The 22,350-nt window shown below is 45.8% G+C and overlaps 1 protein-coding gene across 3 annotated transcripts; it reads left to right on the forward strand.

The window, feature by feature from the left end:
- The first annotated feature begins 3,891 nt into the window (after positions 1–3,891).
- On the forward strand, positions 3,892–21,673 carry EIF2B5 (eukaryotic translation initiation factor 2B subunit epsilon). Of its 3 annotated transcripts, none has more exons than XM_071752490.1 (17): positions 3,892–4,087; positions 5,346–5,470; positions 6,170–6,355; positions 6,438–6,615; positions 7,711–7,791; positions 8,538–8,615; positions 8,700–9,012; positions 9,600–9,745; positions 10,039–10,177; positions 10,812–10,913; positions 11,506–11,613; positions 12,482–12,572; positions 13,324–13,447; positions 17,030–17,155; positions 18,693–18,803; positions 19,883–19,952; positions 20,835–20,946. In XM_071752490.1, the coding sequence occupies exons 1-16, from the start codon at positions 3,935–3,937 to the stop codon at positions 19,946–19,948; spliced, it is 2,127 nt and encodes a 708-aa protein (XP_071608591.1). In that variant the 5' UTR covers positions 3,892–3,934; the 3' UTR covers positions 19,949–19,952; positions 20,835–20,946. The 3 variants fall into 3 exon arrangements, with proteins under 3 accessions (XP_071608591.1, XP_071608590.1, XP_071608589.1); XM_071752489.1 differs by having other exon boundaries at positions 19,883–19,962; positions 20,835–20,926; XM_071752488.1 differs by having other exon boundaries at positions 19,883–21,673.
- The last annotated feature ends 677 nt before the right edge of the window (positions 21,674–22,350 follow it).

Genomic DNA, 22,350 nt, shown 5'->3' on the forward strand with positions numbered 1-22,350 from the left:
AGCACCATCATGGAGCAAGGAACAGAGCAACAAGTCTTGCTGATGTAGCTGCTCTGCACTGGAGGCATCAGGCCTCTGCGTGGGGGGAGAGCAAAGGGTTGGGATGGAGCCAGCTAGAGAGCTCTTAAAATGAGGCCCTGGATCAGAGAGTGGCCACCGATCCTTCTCCTGGGAATTCCCTCCTTGCCCCCTGTAGCCCTGACTTAGCACTTTGAGTTCCCTTCTTCTGATGCAGGTGACACCAGACTCTGTCCCCATAACCCCTTGCAACACAGCATTTCCCTGCCTATCCCTAGAGTCCCAAGGTTGATATTGTGTGGCTCTATGTCTTGCTCAGTCCTTTTGCCCTCCAGAGAAGATATCTTTCTCTCAGCCCACAGATCCCTTCCTACCAGCCAATGTTTATTACAGAAGTGTGGGCCTCTCTGGGTTACCTTTACACACCTGCTTGGGACAAGCTGTTCCCAGTTTCTCCTGCTACAAGAATCTACATGTCCTGAAAGATGCATCCCATCACACAAACTTCATCCAAGAACTACGTAAGGAACCTGAAAGGAGATGTTGCTTTCTAAGGCCAAGGGGAGAGAGCAAAATCGTTCCAAAGGGGAGGAACTAGAGCAAGGTTTGTAAAGGGCTGAAAAATCAGCTAAAATACCTAGGGCAATATATCCTACACCCCAGCCTGTGTCTGTGAGGGGAAAGCCTGGGATCAGAAAAAGCTCCAGGAAAAAAGTAAATCTGAGAGACCTTTATTCTGGGGCTTAGCAGTGCTTTCACCACCACCTCTCCTCTCATTTCAGATTCCTGAGCTCTGGGCAGGGATGGTCAGTCTGCACACAGTATCAGATGGACATCCCTTTTCCAGGCACTGGGAAACTTCTGCTCTTCCCTGCCTTTCCAGGGACACCTGTGTAGCTCATGCAGCTTGACATTCCTGTGCAGTACCCAGCAGTGTGGGATGAGCATCCCCCAGCAGCACTCCCATACTGCACTCTGCTCATCATGAATGCTCCATTCCTTCCAACAGGAGCCCACCTGCCCCTGTGTTCATATTCTGGCAGCTGGGGAGGTACAGGACTTGCTTGTCTCATTACACATCCTATCTGGCACAGGGGCAACACAAAAACATGGGGCAGCTGAGTTAGAGAGAGCTGTGACAGCCCAGAGCTCAGGCAGCAGCTAGGCAGCCTCCTGGTTGGTTAGCAGGTGGCTTCTGCTGTGGCCAGCATCTCACCACCAGGAAAAGGCCACCAGGGAGTTCATGCAAGCAGCATCCCAGGGTAAGTGGAAAGCCAGGGGGACACAAATAGGGTGATCTTGTGTCTTTGGCTCCCCTTCTCAAGGCTGTCAAGCAAGGCACAGCATGATGCTGAGAGTGGGGGAGCCCAGCAGTTCATCTGCCAGAAACCTTCTGCTGAGAAGCACAGGAGAGGCCCAAACGAGGAAAAAGTGGGGAAGTAGCCTGTGAATCAGTGTCCTTGCTGTCAGCTTGGCTGGAGCTCAGGGTGTGGGAGGTAGGGAGGGAGGCAGGCCAGCAGGAGAGTTGGGATGCAGAATCCATCTGGCTTTCATGTTTACTGACTTACTCAAGGTTTGCAGTTTTCCTCTTACCTTTTCCTCTTTCCTTTTACCTGTAGTCCACAGGTGGGTGCTCAGGTAAATCTTGGGGCTGCACAAGGTAAGCATATCCTGGCTGTTACCTACCCCTTCTCCCAGGGCACGAGCTCCTCCAAGCATGCTTGGGGCAGGCAGCTCCCTCTGTAAGCTTGGCAAGCCCATCAGCCCATCCTTGTTAAGCTCAGGACAGACCCCTGAGCCCAGACACCCTGAGCCAGGGAGAGCCCCAGCCAAACCAGGCTCCCTGCCAGCATGACATGGGCCAAACAGAGCTGAGATTAGGCACTGACTGCACACAGTTGGTGCCTAAACTGGAGCTGAGATGACACATATCCCATAGCTCTGCTGATCTTACTTATCCAAGTCTCAACACCCTGGGGACACACTGACACAGGTCTCACTGAGCTGTGATCAATGTGGAGCCTCAAAGCCATCTAAAATGGGACAAAATCTGTAGCTGCCTGCCAAGGCTTAGCAATGCCTCATGGGCCATTCTCTGTGCAGAGACAAATGTAGGGAACAACCAAATGCTTAGAGAGGACCACAGTGGAAAATAGAGAAGGGTTAAAAATGTAGGAACAGACCTGGGGGGATGCCTCAGAAAGCAGAGCATCCCACCACACTTATCAATCCCAGAGCTGATGGATGCTCTGTCCAGAGTTATCTAAGGATAGGGGAATAAGAGAAAGCCTTACAGCCTATGTATGTTCTCACCCCCTGCCCACCCACTGTGGGATACTGGGATTGATGGACCTCCAGTATAACCCAGTACAGCCTCATTTCAATCTTCATGACATAATTTCAATTTTAAAAGCACACCTGGAATTACACTGCTTTCAGAAAATATTTGGCCTCGGTGCTACTGGCCTGTAAGTCTCTGATGAACCTGAAGGGAATTGTGTGTGCAAAGCCCAAGGAATATTTATCAGGCAGATTTCGAGTTCAGTTCATTAGCAGTTACCTTGACTTGTCTTCCCCTGCTCCTGTCAATTTACCAGGGCAATGTCCTGGAAACTCGCCTCATTTGGAAAGAACAGGATGTAATTAGCCAGATAATCTGCTGATTGTCCTGTCTAGCTCTGTGTACCCGGTCTTGACACTGGCACTGGCTGTGCAGGCTGGATCAGACCTGATTTCTGGTGTTGTTTATGCACTTAGTGCTGTGAAGGCAGGAAGCAAGATGCTGCCTTGTCCTCAGGCAATGACAAATCCATCTCCTGGATGGTTCCTCAGGCTGTAACCCCTAGGCTGAAACCATCTGGGAGCTTTTTTTCAGGGGTTAGCTTCTTTGCTGAGGCAACAGCATTCCCAAGGGTATGCAGGTACCTATTTTTGAAAAGGATAAGGAAGATTTATATCCCTAGGGCAGCTCATTTCTATTCTCTCACTGTGTCCATCTTTGCTTGTTTTCCAAACGACTTGGTAAGGTCAAGGAACTCAGCCACGAGGTGTGGCACAGCAAGGGCTCAGTCACAAGGTACTTAGTGCAGATGGCACCACGTAAGGGAAATTTTAGGGAATACCCAATGCTGCAGAGTCCTTCAGGAGACAGAGGAGACTTTGTTTTCTACTGCCTCAGCCCTGAACCTGCATTTCAAGTGGTGGGCAGGAATGCTGTGTGTTAGGGATTACACTCTTCTCCCACTCACAATCCACCAGAGACCCCTGAGCTCTACCCTGGGGCTTTAGAGGCTGCCCAAGACGTTTGGACAGTACTCTGGGTCGGTGATTGGGTTGTGCCTCCCTTAATCACCCCATCACCAGGATGGCAAAGCCACACCGTGTGCCGTGTGCTGATGCGCCCGTGCCCGGCTCCATCCTGGGGAAGACAACCCCTGCCTCGGAGCGGGGTGCACAGGCACCCCACAGGGAAACCCCTGCTGCTCTCCTGCTCTCCTCGCTGGAGGTGCCTCTGGGGGGGCTTCGAGAGGCCCCTCAGGGACTGTGGGGCGCTCCCTGATGGAGGCTGCAAGTGTTCAAGGGGGAGTTCAGAGCAGAGCTGCTTCACATGGAGTTCCAGCCCTTGCAGAGAGACCGGCAGGCACAGGCACATCACATCGCATCACACACGTCACACACATCACATCACGTCACACACACCACATCACGTCACACACATCACATCACGTCACACACATCACATCACGTCACACACATCACAGCACGTCACACACATCACATGACTGCTGGCAGCCTGGCAGTGTTAGCCCAGCAACGCGCGCCGCCACCCCACGCTCTTCTGTCCCTGCCGCGCTCCCGTCGCTGCTTCCGTCGCGGGGCCGGAAGCGGAAGGTGGGAGCTGAGGCAGCGTGAGGAGATGGCGGCCCGCGGCACGGGCAGGCGGGGTGCTGGGGCGGGGGGGGGCCGCGGCCCCGACCCCCAGGAGGAGCCTCCGCCGCCGCTCCAGGCCGTGCTGATAGCCGACAGTTTCAACCGCCGCTTCTTCCCTATCTCCAAAGATCGGCCGCGGGTGAGAAATCCCCCATGCTTGCCCCCGCTCCCCTGTCGCCGGTTTCCCCGGGGCCGCCGGTCCCAATCGCTCCCGTCCCTGCAGGGCTGTGCTGGGTGTGCTCTCGGGAAGCAATGGTCGGGTCCGCGGTGGGAACCCTGGGCTGGGTCGGGGGAATGCGTGGTCCCCCAGGCAGGTCCCGGGGTGCCGCTGGGCCCCAGCTCCCGCCCGGGCTCGGGCAGCCCCCTCCGACGCGGCTCTGCCCGCTTTCCCCCGCTCTGTGGAAGGCTCTGACCGGTTCTTCGCTCTTGCAAGAATTTATATTCCCCGCTGGAGAGGCAGCGAGGATTTAATTGCTCGACTGGTGCTGTTTGACTTTCCATATGGCGAGGCAAGCCGCGCTGTTCGCTTTTCCATCTCAAGTTGGTGCCGTGTGGCAGCGCGTTTGGGCAGATTTGTTTCTGATAGAGAAAAGAAGCAGAGTCTTTTGCCCTTACCAGTGCCAATGGGTAAACGATTGTGGCGAGGAAAATGGACGGGGAAACCACTTTAATCATCCAGATCAGAAGGCTTTGTGTTAAAGAAAAGAGCTCTTCTGGAGAACTTAGGTCTGAACAATTATCTTGCCTCGTTTGCTGATTAAATGTTTGTGGTGGTCATAATTACACACGCGAGCTCAGGCCTAAAGCAGATCATCACCAAAAATGAATTAAAGAATATTAGGTCACTCAGCTGTGAATCAGTAAAGTGTTTTAAAAGCATGTCTTGAACCTCAAGAGAATATTTGCTTCACTTTGGGTTCCGGGTTTTTTTTCCCCTTGTGTAATTCTGAACACTCATATTCCTGTGGCTTCATAATGCATGTCTGACAGGTTTTTCTGGAAACGGTTAAAACCTGAGTCAGGGAATCAGCACTTTGAGATTTTTTTGTTGTTGTTTTGGAGGTTTTTTGTGTGTTTTTGTTTGGTTGGTTTGGTTTTTGTTCCATCATATTTATTTGAGTCAGCTTGAAGAGTTCTGTGTGTGATAACTTCACTTTTTTTATGTCTTCCTTTCTGAAATGAGGATCTGCTCCTATAGAAGATCAAAAATGAACTCTTACCCTTTTGATCAACTCTAAAAAAATTTGATAAAATGTGGTGGAGCAGTTACTTGTGTTATTTTTCTGATAGTACTGATGATGTTTGTCAGGGGCTGCTGCTGATGTTGAGGCACAGAGCATCTGTTCAGCTGTTTATATATATTGGGGTTTGTGTTGTGCTTTTTGTTGTTTTTTCAGGCTCTTTTACCTATGGCAAATGTGGCCATGATTGACTATACCTTGGAGTTTCTAACAGCAACTGGAGTGGAAGAAACCTTTGTTTTCTGCTGCTGGAAGTCAGCCGAGATAAAAGAACATTTACAGTAAGAATCTTCCTCTTAGCTTTATCATGGAAAGGATTCTTCTGTCCTTCAACAAGCCTCAAAGGTCTCACTGATCTTTCTGATGAAAAACGTGTGTAAGAGTTTTCTTTTCACTACCTGTCTCCTGGCACATCTCAGAGTTGACCATTCCTCCTGTGAGGGAGTGTGGTTGTGCAGGATATTAAAAGTGTTGAGCGTTTTGTAACTGCATTTACACTGGCATTTAACTTTTATTGTCTAAGAGCAGGTGTTTCCAGTGGGTAGCCATATAAATTGAGTGACACCTTTTGTGTTCTGTCCTGTCTTGGTGTGCCATGCAGCTGTGGAAACAGCTCTCACGGCACCTTTGCCTCTGCAAGCTGCAGGTTTGCAAGCCAAAGGAAAGAGTGCAGTCTTTTCCCTGTCTGAGGTACTGCTTTCCAAGAACAGTGTTTGGGTTCTGTGTGACTTTTCCTTTGGCAAAACTGTCTCACAGTGGATTTGGGTTTCCCAGGTTTCTGTAAGCTGTCATCTCAAGGTCTGACCCTCTTCAGTTCATCTGCTGAGAGCAAATGACAGTGGCTGAGCCTACCTAGAGTGGGCTCATTGCAACAAGATTCTCCTTGTATTCACTTGTGGATGTGGCAAGCACTGTGTCCTAGTGTGTTCTCTGTAAGAATATAATCTTTATGCCTTCCTGTTGTGTTTTCCTCCTTCCAGAAGATCCAAGTGGTGCCGCCACACCTCTCCCAACACGGTGAGGTTTGTGACTTCTGACCTGTACCGCTCCCTTGGTGACGTCCTGCGGGACGTTGACGCCAAGTCCCTTGTTCGTTCTGACTTCATCCTCGTCACTGGAGATGTGGTGTCCAATTTCAATATATCCAAAGCCTTGGAAGAGCACAAGTAGGTGTTGAAAGGAGCACACACTTGTCTGGTGTGCTGAGACTCTGACAAGTGATATAAAAGCTCTGCCCTTCTTTTTCAGGTTGCGTCGGAAGATGGAAAAGAATGTTTCGGTGATGACGATGATATTCAAGGAGTCCTCACCTGGTCACCACGCCAGGTGCAAAGAGGATGACATTGTTATTGCTATGGACAGTGCCACAAACCGTGTCCTTCACTACCAGAGAACCCAGGGGCTGAAACGCTTCCGCTTTCCCATGGTGCGTCTGGAACCTGACGGGTGGAAAAGGGCAGGGGTGGTGAAGCAGCCCACCCCAGGGAGGTCCTCCTTGAGAGAGGGCTGGGGAACTGTGCTTGCTGCTTCTTTTAGAGGAGCAGATGATAGAAAGTAATTCTTGGCAAACAGGCTTGTTTTTTTTATTTCCCCCTTTAACCTTTATTTGAGGTTTGGTGAAATTGGGACACACATGACTGGGACTCATTTTGAAGTTTGAAAACAGGCAGACATATTTCTCACAATTTGCTTGTTGAATTCATTTGACTCCCTTTCTCCATGTGAAACAAGGAAGGTGGATGATTTGTGCTGTCTCAGAGATTCCCAGACAGGGATGCATATTCTGCTGTTGTACACAAACCATTTTGAAGCAGCACTCAGCCTGGCTTGGAGAATGGAGTAACAGCATATGCAAGGGGTAGTACCTCTTATTACCTCTGTCTTTACTGTTCACCTAAAAAGGTTATGGGCTCTACTAATAATGCAGTAAGTGCTCTGTAAATGTCTGGAGGCAGCTTTCCAGTGAGATAGGTGGACTTTTCTATTTTTTGTGTCAGAACTAGGACTGATTATATGGCATTTTCATTCCCAAATCAGTAATCATACGATTTTTGTACCATCCAATGACATCACCAGATCACTGTAGGAAACCAAAAAGGAAAGAACAAAGCCAACAAAAACCAAAACAAACAAAAAACCACCAACCCAAGGTTGTCAAAATCCACAGGGGGTACGTAAGATATAAGTATTGTGTTTTGATTTACAAATGTCCTTTGTACATTTGTAACTCTCAGCACATAAGGTAAGGAGCCTCCTAGAGGAAAAGGGATTGTTTGAAGTAAAAGCTGTTTCTTGGAAAGCTGCATTGTTGAGTAGGAGGGCAGACTCTGCTGACTGACACACAGCTCTGTGTGTGGCCAGGCTGTGCCTGCCCAGGCTGTGTTTCAGTGTAGATTTCTCTGATCTTCAGAACTTCAGCTAGGTTAACAACTAAGTCAATACTACTCCTGGCTTTTAGAAGGAGTTTTGGGTTTGGTACTGTGTGAGGCACTCAGAACATCTGATTTTTTTCCTCTTTCAGAGTCTGTTCCAGAACTCCATAGAGAACATTGAAGTGCGCCATGACTTGCTGGATTGTCATATCAGCATCTGCTCTCCACAGGTGAGCTCTGCCCTCCTGGGGGCCCAAAATTCAATCTGCATTGCTCCTGTTGTCCTGCTGGTGTGCAGGGATTGTGCATGGCACTACTGTACTGGATTTGGAAACCAGAACACCAGTTGTGCTTAGTGGCTGAGCTGAGAGCCTGAATGATCAAGTGGCTCTGAGTGCTCAGTCTGTATTGAGCATCCACTGCTTGAGTCTAGGAAGAAGTAGACAGGAGATCCATTGGTAGACTGCCTGATTCAGCACAGGTTGAAACTACTCTGGAAAATAGGCAATTTCACTTCAAGTACAGTAACATCTGTGGAACAGAGGTGATAGCAATGCTATGGGAAAGTGTCAGTACTTGAAAATTGATGCCATGTTAGGGTAGCATTCAGGATTATTCCAGCCTAGGCTCACTGGCATCTCTTCCACATATGAATATGAAAAAGCTGGTCTACAGCCTTCCTTTGGGAGCAAAACTTCAAAGTGAGGCTGGGCAGACTGCTTGGAAATAGGAAATCCATGTTTTGCCACCTCTGAAAACCAGAATCTGTTTGTAGTCCCTGTTAGGAGGGGAAGATGGGAAGGTCAGCACTCCTCCTAGCAGAAGGAATCAAAGCTTTATTCAAGGCAAGAGCATCACTTTCCTATACTGTATAACTCATCTCTGTGAGAACCACTGAACAGCCATTAATTATCTGGTTTCCCTGGCAACATTTTCTGCTAACTATATTATTTCCTTATATTTTATACCTGGGCAGGTGGCTGAACTATTCACAGACAATTTTGACTACCAGACACGGGATGACTTTGTGCGTGGTCTGTTGGTGAACGAGGAGGTAAGGAGAGGGTTGTTACAAGGATGGCCCTGTTACTTTGCACTGTATAATCTTTTGACACACCCACCCCTGCCTCTCTGCCAGGTCCTGGGGAACCAGATCCACATGCATGTCACCACGGAAGAGTACGGTGCCCATATATGCAACCTGCTGATGTATGAAGCTGTGTGCTCTGACATCATCCGACGATGGGTTTATCCTTTGACTCCAGAGATGAACTTCACTGATGACAAGAATCAGAGTTACACCCACTCCAAACACAACATTTACCGAGGGGTGGATGTAAGCCTTGGCCACGGCAGCGTGCTGGCTGAGAACGTCCTCATTGGGCAGGGAACTGTCATTGGCAGCAACTGCTCCATAACCAACAGCGTTATTGGGCAGAACTGTAGGATAGGTGAGTACAAAAATGGAGGACAGGCTGTTGGGATTTAGTTTTTAAAGTGCATTTGGCTCTGGGAGAGGATGTTGGGTGGGTGTACTCATTGATTTCTGATGGGAAGAAAGGAGAAAAGCTTGGCTTTCCAGCAGAGGAAATAGATACAGGTTTTCAGGGTGCCATAATGATGGTGACATAGGGAAGGCATTTTATGCAGATAAGTAGTTTCAACAGTAGAGAATGCACAACCTTTACTGATCTAGAGTTATCTATCACCCACCAACATCCTGCAAATGAGGGACATCTGTCCCTGTTTTTCTGAGCTGCCTGCTACTCCCTCTTTGTCTTGGATGGAATCTTGTTGTGGTCTGGCTGTATTTGTGCAAAACCAAGATGACATTTGTTGCTGTCAACTTGTTATGTGTAGAGAACAAACTTGTCTCTTAGCTTTGGGTGAAGAAGTGGCCAAGGCATCTTAAGGCCAGTTTTTACCTTTCATCCATAGTGCACCGGGATTCAGTGAGATACTATCTAGTGGACAGAGCAGTATGGGAGAGCAGCAAACTACCTTGCTAGATATATTTGTGCTCACTGGTTTTTAACAGGTGATAAAGTAATTTTGGATGGAGCTTTTCTCTGGGACAGAGTACACATAGCAGATAATGTGAAGATTTATCGTTCTGTTATCTGCGATGAAGCTGAAGTGAAGGAGAAAGTAAAGCTAGAACCCCACTGTGTCCTCTCTTCTCAGGTGAGCTGTGTTTATGTCTGTTCTGCTTTCTGCTTTTCTGGGCAGATTCACAGGCTTGGGACTAGACCATACCAGAGTACAGGCCTGCCTTTTTGCAGGGGTGGTGGTTATGCTACTTCTTGCACCTTTTTTCTTCCTTTTGTTTGGTGCAGGTATGTGATCTAGCAGTGTGGTGTCTTCAGTTATGCTTGTTAGTTTACAGCTTGTGTGGAGCAGCTGTTGTCCCTGCTGGTGGAGCTACAAAGTAGCAGTCAGAGTATTTCTTCATTAAGATATGTTTTGCATATTTGCAGGTAGTAGTAGGTCCTGGCATCACACTTTCTGAGGGCACAGTGATCTCCTTGCACCCACCAGATGAGGAGGAAGAGGATGATGACCAATTCAGTGATGATTCTGGTGTGAACAAGGAAGAAAGCAAAGTGAAACTGAAAGGTATGACAGTCTCTGATTCCATGCACTCAGGCTATGTAGAGGGCTTTGCCTTCCATGATTTTTTTAGGGTCTTTCCCTTTCCCATTCTAGAGCTTTCAGTGCCAGGCTGGAGCTTAGTGCTGCATTCAGCTTGGGACACGTGTGTTTTCAAAAGGGCAAGCAGCAAGGATATCTGGCTCAAGTTGGACAGTGAGAGAAGTACCTCAGTACTCCAGTATTAAAATCTTTGGAGACTCAGATATTTTCCATTTTTCTTAGAGTATAAAAGCCTTGTAGGCTCCGACAGTAAGTGAAGTTGGGAAAGATGTTCGGGTCAAGGCAGATTGCAAGATCTGCATCCTCATACCTGGAGTGTGTCCAAGGACTTTCTCCTTGTGAAGTACTGTTTCTACCTTTGTTGGGGGATCTAAGCATGGTCAGCTTAATGTTGCTGCTGTAGGGAGGAGCAAGTCAGTCACTTGTCAAGGCAAGTGAGAAGAGAGAAGCTGGAATCTGTATGCGTCTGCAGGAATCCCAGCTCCCTCTGGATAAAGGTTATTCAGGGGCAGTAATATGCAGGTTATACCAGTCTTTATCAGGTTTGCCTGTAAGCAGATCCAGTACATTTTCCTCCTAATCACTGCTTCTTTTCCAGGTTACAATAAAAAGGATGTGGGCTCGGAGGGCAGAGGCTATCTCTGGAAAGCAGATGACAAGAATGAAGAGGATGAAGAAGAGCAGAGACAAAGCCTATGGGGTGAGAAAAAGTTCAATGTAGTCACCTGGGGACAAACAGACCTGTGGTGATGAAACTGGGTGGCTGAATGGGACACTGATAATTGTGTCTAGGGTAAGGCCTGGACTTTGTGAAGTGGACTGGCTCCATATAATGTGTGTGGAGGCAATGTGGTGGACCACATTCTCTCCCTGTATTCTTCTGTGGAAGATATTTATTGTGTCTTTGATTTAACATCCACAGCTGTCTGCAATGAATGGCAAACTATGGTATACCAGGCCCTCCCTTGGAGGGAATACACACTGACTGTTCCAAGTACTGCTGGCTTTCTTCCTGCTGGTGACATTGCTCCATCATGAGCCAGCATTCTGGGCAAATTGCATTTCTCTCTGTCCCTGTCCTTTGTTGTCTGCCTGCAGACTCTTAAAAAAGTCCCATTATCCAAATGCTAACTGTAGCAGTTCCTCTGCAGTAAATTTAATCATCTGGACCTGAAAGCAGAAGCTTCCTTGCAAGGACAGATAGTTGCTGACTTGGTTGGGAAGTCTGTGGGATACCTGGTTCCCTATGTACTTGACAGCTGCAGCTTTTGAGTGTGTCTTTTCTTTATCAGGCCCAGCTATGCATTCTGAAGAAGAGAGTGAGTCAGACAGCGACCTGAGCATGGGCTCTGAGGGACCAGACAGTCGAGCAGTGTCCCCTCAGCTAGATGACATCAAAGGTGAGAAGTGGGCTGTTAAGAAGTATGGTGAGCCTGCAGATAGTGCAGTGAGTGTGAAATTTGTGTCGCTTTCTCCAGGTATATTGGAAAAGTTGTGGATCTCTATAGTATGTTTGTTTCCTGACCTCACTACCTGCATTTTCTACAGAGTTCTGTAATATCCCCTGTACTGCTGTTGTGTTAACACAAGGCAGCCAAGGATAAGAAACTAGACAAAGTTCCTCCATATTTTTCGTTCCTGATCATGGGGCCTTCATGAAAGTGACCTCCCTGGGTTGTCTGTTTAAATGGCACTGTTATTTTCTAAGATTGGAGATTCTGTTAAGGTCCAGCAGAGTTTCTCTGTGTGGAGAACATACTGCTGTAATTGGGCTGGAGAATAACATGTCCTTGTAGGAGCTGCCTCTTTTTACAGTTATATTTTGGTTTTCTCTTTTGTTATATTAAGCTTACCTGGGTTTGAAAGGGGTTCAAGCCAAACTGGGGGGGGAGAGGGAGAAAGAAATTAAACCGATAAATCTTAGGCTTGAATTCACATCTTTAGTTATGGGAAGATGAAGTTTGCCTGAATAGGAAAGGTTAGATTGTGAAAGTAAAATAGCAACTGCTCTAAAAGGTTGTAGAGGTAAATGGCTTTGTAGAGTTTGTGTGGAGAGATAAATGATATCTAGTAGGTAGTCTCTATTGAATTATATTCCGCTATTTATAGGTACACTTGATGTGGATTTCAGCCAGTTTAGAGAGAACAAATAGACATCTTTGTCAGAATGCTTACTTTGTTAGTAGCATAGACTCTTCAGTAATGAACAGTTTAAAGAACCTGTGCTTTCCCCTCTCATTTCTAACTACTTGTCCTTCCTTTCATTAGTTTTCCAGAATGAGGTTCTGGGTACATTACAGAGGGGTGAAGAAGAAAACATTTCCTGTGACAACTTGGTCCTAGAAATCAACTCCCTCAAGTGAGTGTTCCTTTAGGGATTCTGCCCCTTACACCGAACAGTTGGGTTTGACGGCAGATCTAGAAAGGAGAAACTGTGTGAATACCCATGTTTGTTTTATTAAACATTTATTTATCAATATAGAGCATGAGAAATGCAGATTAGAGATTGTGACTGAATGACAATAGGACTTGATACAGAGTACCAGCTGCATCTGTAGCATCCTCAGTGGTTAGGCTTTTCCTGCCTTAATTCTTCTGCAAAAGATTGAATTGCTCTTAAGTAACTGTGGACTGAAGAGAGCAAGCCAGTTTTTGGCACAGACTGCATGTAATTTCAGACAGGGGCTGCTGCTTTCTGCATTGCAACATCCAACCAGCTGCGTGCAGCTGGGGTTGAGGTGTGGTATAGCATGTCCACTCTCTTTTTACAGCAGCAAGCCTAGAACACGTAATCAAAGTGCCTTTTACCTATTTCTCACAAAATCCTGTTTCCCTTCTGTTGTGCAACAGTATTCCTGTAGCACTCTAGAAAACATGAGGATGCTGTTCCTGCAGCACATCATTCCACTGTGTTAGCAGATTTTCAGGACTTGTGGCATTATGAAGGTCTTGATGCAATGCAAGGCAGTTTTATTGCCTGAATATTTGGAAAACAAAACCAAACCAAAAATGAGCCTGAAGATGAAAATAATTTTTTCTTCTGTATCTCTGAAGAGCTACAGTCTGCAGAGACCAGATAGTGTGAAATGTTTTTCATTTTTTTCTTACAGGTATGCATATAACATTGGCCTGAAGGAGATGATGCAGGTGCTCAGTAAAGTGATCCTAGAGTTCCCACTGCAGCAGCTGGATGCAAACCTGGACTCCCAGAACTATTTCTCAGCATTACTTCCTGTGAGTCCTCTTCATTTGAGTCTTCTTTGGGCTTGTCTCCTAGTGTGTAGGGGTCTGTTGGATGGCAGGGTAGTTTCTGGCTGAGAATTCTTTTTGGTTAAGCCTGAAGACTCTTGAACTCCTTAGTTCATGAACCTCTTTGTCTCCTGTAGAAGTGAAAGTGAACTGAAACTATTGTAACTGCTTGACAGGATTCAGCTGAGATGGTAGGTGTGGGGAACTCAAGTACTTATCGTTTGTTTCCTCTTAGTGGTGGCAGAAGTCCATCAGTTACAGAAGACAAGAGAGGGACTGTTAGAGAGGCCTTTACAGGCTTGCATTCCAGGAACCTGGTTCATTTCCATCATAAGTCTTGTCCCTGAGGCAGCAGAGATCATGCCTGTCCCAGTGGGATCCTTTTCCAGGTCTTACTTATCTGCATACTGTAACAGGTGCCATTGTTTTCCAACCAAATGTAAAGGCACGATATCATTGTCTTTGAGCAAAGGTACAGAGTGGTGTTTTGTCACTAAAGAGGTGGACTGTGAGAGTGATTTCTATTTCCTGACTCACAGGAGACAGAGTAGAATCTCCTCTAAAAAGCATCTGGATGTGTGGAAAGGAACATCCATCTGAACCGATCTGTTCATCAGATGGATTAGATGAATTTTGCTGCTCAGTGTTTAAATTCTGCTTGCTTTTGTTCATTTTTCCAGCCCGTTTATTTAATACTATGTGCTGTCTTAGAAAAGTACAATTAAGAGGACTGAAGAGAACATTAGAGCAGATGTTAAGCTCTTAGGTGGAAAGCAATACATTTAGACAACAGGTTGTGTGGAGTTGGCAGCTGTGTAGGGTAGTGTATTTAGGTTTCGGGTTTTTTTCCAGCTACGTTATGGCATCTTTCTGTCTCCCAGACTGGGCTCCTAATCTAGTATGAATAGGACAGGAGAACTTCACTACCAGACTAGTCAGAAATGTTTTTAGTCTGGGATAATGGCTGCTATATAAACCCATAATGTCTCTTAGAAGCTACCAGTGATGGAGTACATGAGGGGTTTACCTCTGTCCATGTTTAACAACACAGATCAACTTGCCCTTGTGAGAAGAGATAACAATCTAAATGCAAAATCACTCCATTGATTTACTAATACTCATACTTACACTCTGAGAATCCCAAGCACCAGCATGGTATGGGTTAGTACACAGTGAAAGCGTGTAGCTGAAGTGCTTAGCTGTGCAGCTAAAACTGCCTCAATCATTAGTGGTATTGGCCTGAGGTTTGCTTATAGTGGTTCAGGTATGGCAAAGTGTTGCTTAGTATGAGGTGGGGATATTTGCATAGTGGTGAATATCAGAAGTCCAAAACTTTACAAAACTGTTTTATGTTTCTGACTCTCTTTGTAGCTCAGCTCTTACGAGGTGCTGAAGGAAGATGTGTTGCTTGTGTAAGAGTGATGGTAGAGCAGTCCCAGACAGCTCAGGAGGGGAAATTGTGGAAATGCCATGGTTATGATGTATGGATTGACTTGAAACAACAGTATTTGCTCTGGAGGGCTGGCCCCTGAGCATGAAGCTCTTAAGTGTTGCAGGAATTTTAGGAAACATCTGGTAAAGGATATACCTGTGGGTATTTCTCGGATGAAACATGGAGTCTTGAGAAATGGAGTTATCTGGCTCAGTGTACGGCAGAGATTTTGTTTGGCTCTTGTACAAATTGTAAAGCAAAGATGATACAGAAAACAAGACCTTTTCTAGAACTGTAGACATGGTTTGAGCAAATGTGGCTGAAACTGCAGATAAACTGAAGGCTGTGCTTCTGTTGTCACTTAAAGCAGTGTCAAACAAGGTTATGTATGTGAGGATGTCTAAAGGGACCTGGGTGAGGCAATATAGCAGTTCAGTTTGCTGAGCTGGGCAGTGCCTGCACTGCTGCCCAGCAGCCAGCATGTTTGGTGCACCTCTTGGTTTCTGTAAGGAAAAAGAGTCTTGCTCTTTTGTAATGCCATGCAAGTGAACCCAACATGAGGTCAGTTATTTGGGGACCAAATGGATCTCTGCTTTCATTGAAGCATTTTATGTTGATCAGCACAGATGTTATAGTGTAACAGGTTGGAATTTTAGCTTTGTCCCTCATGTTTTGCATGTTCTTCTTGATGGTATTCTGTGCTAGATGTAGAGGTAGAGGTCAAATAAGCCTGGTGTCAAGACTGTTTTTCTGGTAAAAGAAAAGTGGCTCACCAACCTCTCTGAAGTTGATAAAACACCATTGACCAGATCCCATGAAAAAGGAGTCAGTCTGTCAGAGGAATGTGATTGCTTTCTCCAGAATGAAGATTGTTTTGAGGAGTTAACCAGGTCAAATTAAAGTCTAGAAAGTTAATGATATTGTCTGTAGGGCTTTTTGTCAGGTATGTCTTCACATTTTTCCATCTTTTATTCAATCTAAAATAATTGCAAGCTTCTAATTTTGCAGTTCGGATTTTCATGAAGTTCCCAAAACAGCTTCTGTGATCATACAGGCTCATGGGTGTGTTTTTGCTGGGGGCTCTGTGGCTGAGCATTCCCACTTAGCACCAGTTACTGTACAGTGCATGTTCCTGACCTGAGATGGTGTATTTTTCCTTCTTTCCCTTTCTTGGCAATAGGAATACTGGATGGAGTCCTGGCCTTTTGAGTGTTTATAGCTATGCATTCTTTATAAATCATTTGCTTTCAGAAACTCTGTAGCTTCTGGCTACAATTGTGCCTGCTCATGATCTAAAAGCATTAACAGAAAGGTATTACAGAATATTTCTTAGCCTGGAACTGACTGGCTAGTAGCTTTACTACATTTGAAGTGTAGAATTCCAAAACATGATAAAAATTCAGGAGATGGTTGTAGAGGAGGGAAGAGTGTTTAGGATTAAGAGTTTTGCCAAAGACTAAAATACTTACTGGAAATATGCCATGCAACCCTCAGGTTTTTGTTGTGGTACCATGATGATTAGGATCACTATGTACTGTTCCTATTGTTCCTTGAGCAAGTCGATGTACTACTACAGATCAGTTTGTTTGTACTAATCCCCTTCTTTGTTCCTGCTTGAGACATGCAAATTCCAGCATGGTTGCATAGCAAACATGTCTGCAGAGGCAATGGAAGTATGGTACTGTGGATTAGTTGCACACTATTTTCTAGCACAGGCTACCTTTGGTAGTCCATGCTGGCCTGGGTTCTTGCTCTCCTGCTTGTCCTGGAGCTCTCCCTCTGGAAGGGCTACTGCTTGTTAACAATCATCTTAAACAGAATAATTCTGAGGAACCCTGAGTGTACTCATTTAATACATTTATTGTGATAAGTTAGTATTCCATCCAAGAGGCAAAATCAAGGACGCTAATTGATATCCTCAAAGCTACTTAGGAAAGCCACATCCTACTTGTTTGTGTGAGACTTAATAGCATCTGTTTCATGGACAGAGCGGGGCAAATATATTAAATGGTCAGTTGAATCGCTTCTTAAAATGGTTCCCTGGGTCAGTTTCACAGTGCAACACAGCTGAGAAACAGGGCTGAGTGCACACAGCCATCTCATAGCTCAGGAACTCTTCTGTTTTTCTCCTGCAGCTGTTGAAGAACTGGACCCCGTTGTTTAAGAACTACATAAAACGGGCATCAGATCACTTGACTGCCTTATTTGCCATTGAGGAATTCTTCTTGGAACATGACAGTCTCTGCACATCAATAGCTAAAGTGAGTATCTGCTTCAAACTCTGAGGGCCTGTTTTTGCTAGGTTCATGGTGAAATGCATCCTGTTTGCATCATTGGCTCGTTGGCTTTAGGGGAAAAAAAACTTCGGGGTCTCAGTGGAGAGGGTGTGTAGAAAATCCATCTATAAAAATTGCCTTAAAAAAAAAAAAAAGTTCTATGTCTGCCTGTGTCTGTGAGAGAGCACAGCTGAGGGTGAGTATTAATTACCAGCAGGCAGCCTAAACAGAGCTATTATTTTGCAGCTTCTAACCTAGATGCCCTTGTAGTGTAAGGCTGGAAGAGGCAAGGCCAGAGGCCTTAAGGAAGAGCTTTACTCCATTTGTCTCTCCGTGGTCCCTGAGATTTAACTGCCAAATAGTTTATCCTACTTCAGAGTGCAAAACAAGCAAAGCTGGGAATAAGGGTGGGTTTTCTTATTCAGGCTGAGCCACTTAGGAAACTGAGAGTAAAGGGGAGCTGCCATGTGGCTTATTTTACCTGTCTGCCCCCTTCTGAGGTTTTTTTTCAGTATGTTTCTCCTCACCCTCCTTCACAAATACTTCGTCCCTGTGTTCTTTCTGCCCTTTTACACTGAGAGCATTTGACTTGGCTCTCAAGTCTTTCCTAAGCAGTGTCTCAGGAAGCTCCTGTCTCTTGGAAGAGCTCACCGAGAGCCTTCTTTAACTCTTGTTTACTCAAGAAAGAGTAATTCCAACTTCTGCTACCAGTGCTTCTGGCTAATAGCAAAGCACTTAGGATGGAGCCACAGGCCTTCAGTCTGGTGAGCCACAACGTCCTTGAATTACAGCAATTGTTTGGCATGTGTCCATTGTTGTAGGGGCCTGGGTTTCCCTAGAGGCTGTGACTTGAAGTGTGACACTTTATATTTGGAATTGTCAGCCAGCTTTGTCAATGCTCTGCTGCAAGGAGACCGGCTGCAAAGTGCCTGAGCAAAGTGCACAAAAGCACCCTGAGAAAGCATGATTGCATCTTACCCTCACTGCATTGGGCAGGAATTTGAGCTTATGAATGACCAATTGCTTTGACATCTGCCATAAGGCATTTAAAAGAGAGAACTGGCAGGAGGAGGAACCTGGGGCAGAACTGGGTAGATGCATCTTTTTTGCTGAACATGTCACCCTTGTGTATATGTGGGCCTGCATAAGAGTTGCTTGTTAGAGCTGCTTTTGGGATGGGTTTGGGGATGCTTTAAAAAGAGAACTTAAGCAACATCTTGAGCTGACATCCTCTGTGGCCCTTTGTTGCCCACAGCTCTCTGTCATACCCTGCATCCACAGAGCTGAAGTTGGTGGGGCTTGAGCTTTGATTCATTGTGTGTCATAGCATCTGTCAGGAACATAAGGCTTGGTAGGAGCAGCACAGTTATTTTTAACAATAAAAGCAAAATGAAGCAGACTGAGTGCCTTCTGTTGAAGCTGGAGCTGGGAGACACAGATGATGTGCAAACTTTGTGCTTGGACATGAGCTAGCCCCAAAAGAGTTATAGAGAGCCCTGTTTCTCTTTTTTAATCGATGCAGGTGTTGATGACATTTTACCAGCTGGAAATTCTGGAAGAAGATGTAATACTCAATTGGTTCTCTTTGCGGGACACATCTGACAAGGGAAAGCAGCTTCGTAAAAACCAGCGGGTAAGTCCCAAAGGTGTTTGCAGAGATGGGGGGAGGGGATGTGAAGCAGAGAAAGACAACAGCTGCTAAAAGAACTTCAGAGTGGAGTTCAGTGCCATTGTCACTGTCTCTGGAGCAGCTGCTGTTACATGGTAGGCCAGAAATGCACCAGTGCATTGGACACTAAGCAACATGGGTTTGTTCTCCAGAACAGAGATTTCTGTGTGTTCTGTCGTGATCGTCCCGTAGAATGAGGAATGAAGGTGGTGGGAGAGGGAGATTGGTTTTAGTGGGCTTGCTGAATCACGAGGCCAACGCTTTCTGGAGTAGCAGCACGGTTTCTCTAAGCCAACACCCTTTTTTAAAATGGGCTTTAGGCCAATGCCCTGTGTGCTGGCCCCATGAAATTCCTTTGAAGCTTTCAGTCCTGGCTCACCAGTCCCTTTACATATATTTCTAAGCATTTGCTGTACTGAGTGGTTTAATTTGGCTTGTGTTGCAAGAAGCATATAAACTTCCCCTCTTCATCAGGCAAAACTTTGTTGCTGCAGTTTTGCTGAGCCCTGCTCCAGTCCTCCTCCCTTGTTCTTGAAGAGAAGCAGGGGAAAAAAAGGCATCTCCGAAGAACTCCAACTTTGTTTAAAACCTTTGCAAAGTCAGCTCTTAGCATAGGTCAGCAGTGCTTTCAGCTGCTTATTTGAGCCCAGGTAAAAGGTTCTTTATACCAGTTTCTCAGAGAGTAGGTTTTTCCCAGCAGGATTTTCCTAACATTTTGGCTAAGGTGCAGCTGTCATCTCATCTCCCTCAAGCTCTGAAAAACTCAAACTTTTATCTTTTTGCTGAGTGTTGTGGGGAGTGTCTGACTTGGAGGGATCTCCCTCAGGAATCCGATCAGCCTGAATTTGTTCATGGCATCCCAGTTGTTTTTCATCTAAACTTTCAGTTCTCTCTCCCTCAATCTGCCTTTGTTTCCATGTCTTCTGGAAGTACTTTATCTTTCTTGTGCATGATATTGTGCTCACTGACACAGTGTGGTTGTTGAGCATTCCCAGCATCTGTTTGGTGTCACTTATTACCCAGTTACATTTTGTTCTCTACAGCTCCAGAAGTTTATCCAGTGGCTGGAGGAGGCAGAAGAAGAGTCGTCTGATGGCGACCAAGACTGACATGGTGACTCACTATGAGAAGAGGCACTCTCACTGTCTTTCTGGGCCGGGTGGGCAGGGCAAGATCAATGCCAGTGTATGGTGTGTAGATGTGGGGCCTGACATCGAAGTGACTGACAATCCCATCATTAAGTTGCCTGTTCCCAACTTTGCCACTTCCCTCCCTCACTTGCCCAGTGGCACTTTCATGTTGGATGGTCACAGCCCAGTGTAAAAACCATAAGGGAAGAGCAGGTGGTGGTGATACCTAGAATCCCTCTGAAGGCTGGATTTGGTGCACTATAAGCTATGTTATGGGAGGTCTTTGTTACTAATACAAAGGGAGCAAATAGATGCAAATGCATACAGCACCCTTATAAATCTAACCTTTGGGAAGAATGGTCATACAGCTGAGTTATTTGGAGTCGTTATTGCTTCTGGAGCTAAGGGAACTGCTGAAGAGACACTGGCAAGGTTGGTGAGTAGGAGCATGTGGATCAGGATCTGCAGTGCAGGACTGGGATTCAGGAGTTCCTGTGCCTGGAGAAGATGCAGTTGTCTGAGGATGCCCAAGGCATTTTGCAGCCTAGGAGGCACGTCTGTGATCTTTCCAGAAGGGAAAATCTATTGCCATCTGCCGTGCTAGGATTGAACAGAACGTTGAACAGTAGAGATGGTGAAACAATGCATTTTCCCCATCTGTAGAACAGGGGATGATACGTGCTCAGTTCTCCCTGCAGGGGCTGGCCAACAGTGGATGCACACTGGCCAGTGCAGTGCTGTGTGGATCACTACATCTTAGCAATGATCTTGTCTTCTGTGTGTCCCCAGCCTAGCAGACATGTTTTAGAAAAACATCTTCTTTTTTTTTTTCTTTCTTTTTTTTCTTTTTTTTTTAAATAAAAAGGGAGGAAAGGTGCCTGGCTTCTCCTGCTGCACCAGCTACACGTGTTTTGCTCTGGAGGCCCTGACCACAGCGGCTGATTTAAGGAGGATGCAAGTTCCTAAGTTATGCTCCAGTGTGAAAAGGAGCAAATGGTATTTCCTTCAACAGCATGTGCTTTGTGTTCCCATGTGATTTCAGTTACACAAGCTTGCTTACTTCATGTCCTTTTTATTTATTTGAAAACTTCCCTTAGACAGCAGGGAAAGTGCTGCAAAAATCCACTGACAAGTTCAGCAGCTGCAGAGCAACTCAGTGTGCAGCAGAGGATGAGTGTGCCTCTGGCACTTTTTTGCCAGGTCAGACAATGCGTGGCAGGAATGAGGCCTTTAAGATCAGCTTTCTTGAAAGTGTCACTATGCTGTGTTCTTCCCTGCTCTCAAAGAACAGAGCAAAAAAGGCACAGAATCAGCTCATGTTCCTAGGTGGGTTATTTGTTGGATGTGCTGACCTTGCCTCTGCCCCTTCAGGAGAAGCATGGAATAAATCCTTCCTGGGGAGGGAGGAAATGCACTGGAGCTGCCACTCAGGATATTTACTTGGCCGTTCAGTGGTGCCACAATTGTCAGTGAGGGGACAGCGTTGGATGCTGGAGACCAGGGATACTGCCTCTTCAAAACTGATGTTCAGGCAGGGCCATCTTGTGCACTCACACTATAAGTTGCCAGGATTGTGCATAAATGTGCTTGTTTTCTGACATTGCAAACTCAGTCTTGTAAATGTTGGGGAAATAGTCGGTATCTGAATTTTCTGTATCTGTCAATATTTAATTCAGGGAGCAAATAAAAACTATCCTGGTGTTACCAGCTTGTTTGCTTTCTTTCATTTTGAATTTTAGGTCTCTAGTTGTGGCATATGACTGAGCAGGGCCTAATAGGTAAGTGAAATAACTCGTGGCTACTTTTTCCTCAAGAGATTCTAAGCACATAATAGGAAGGAAGGAAATCAGCACACCATTGAATTAGTATAAATGTTCATAATAACTCACGACCTTGCTGTTTACAACTAGAGAAGAGTTATTAAAACATCTGAATGTAGAATCCTGAAATGGCTGGGGTTTGGTTTTGTGCTAGATTGTACTGAAAAGATGCATCTTAAATCCTATGAAACCTGTTATCCTTTGCCATGATGAAAACAGATGGGAAAGGCATTGTGCCCTCCAGATGTTGAGAAGTAAGAACTGGTGGAGAGAGGGAAGGACAGCTACAGAACTCTTAGTAAAACCATTTACAAACTCGGTGCAAGACCTGGTGATTTTAAAAATCTCCTTGGACGTGTACTTTTTTTTCCTTTTGCAATGTAAAGGTGGCTTTAAAAAAAGAGGTTTAACATGTAGTTCCATAAATGGATTTTTTTTGCCAGAGGCTTTTAAATCTTTGTGCCAAGTAACAATTCCACTTTTGTTTTTTCCAAATTCCTTTCTCCTTTGCTCCATGGTAACCAGCTTTGTGGTGTGAGCTGCTTACTTACCCAGGGGTTA

This window comes from Heliangelus exortis, chromosome 9, assembly GCF_036169615.1.
Source record: "Heliangelus exortis chromosome 9, bHelExo1.hap1, whole genome shotgun sequence".
NCBI lineage: Eukaryota > Metazoa > Chordata > Aves > Apodiformes > Trochilidae > Heliangelus > Heliangelus exortis.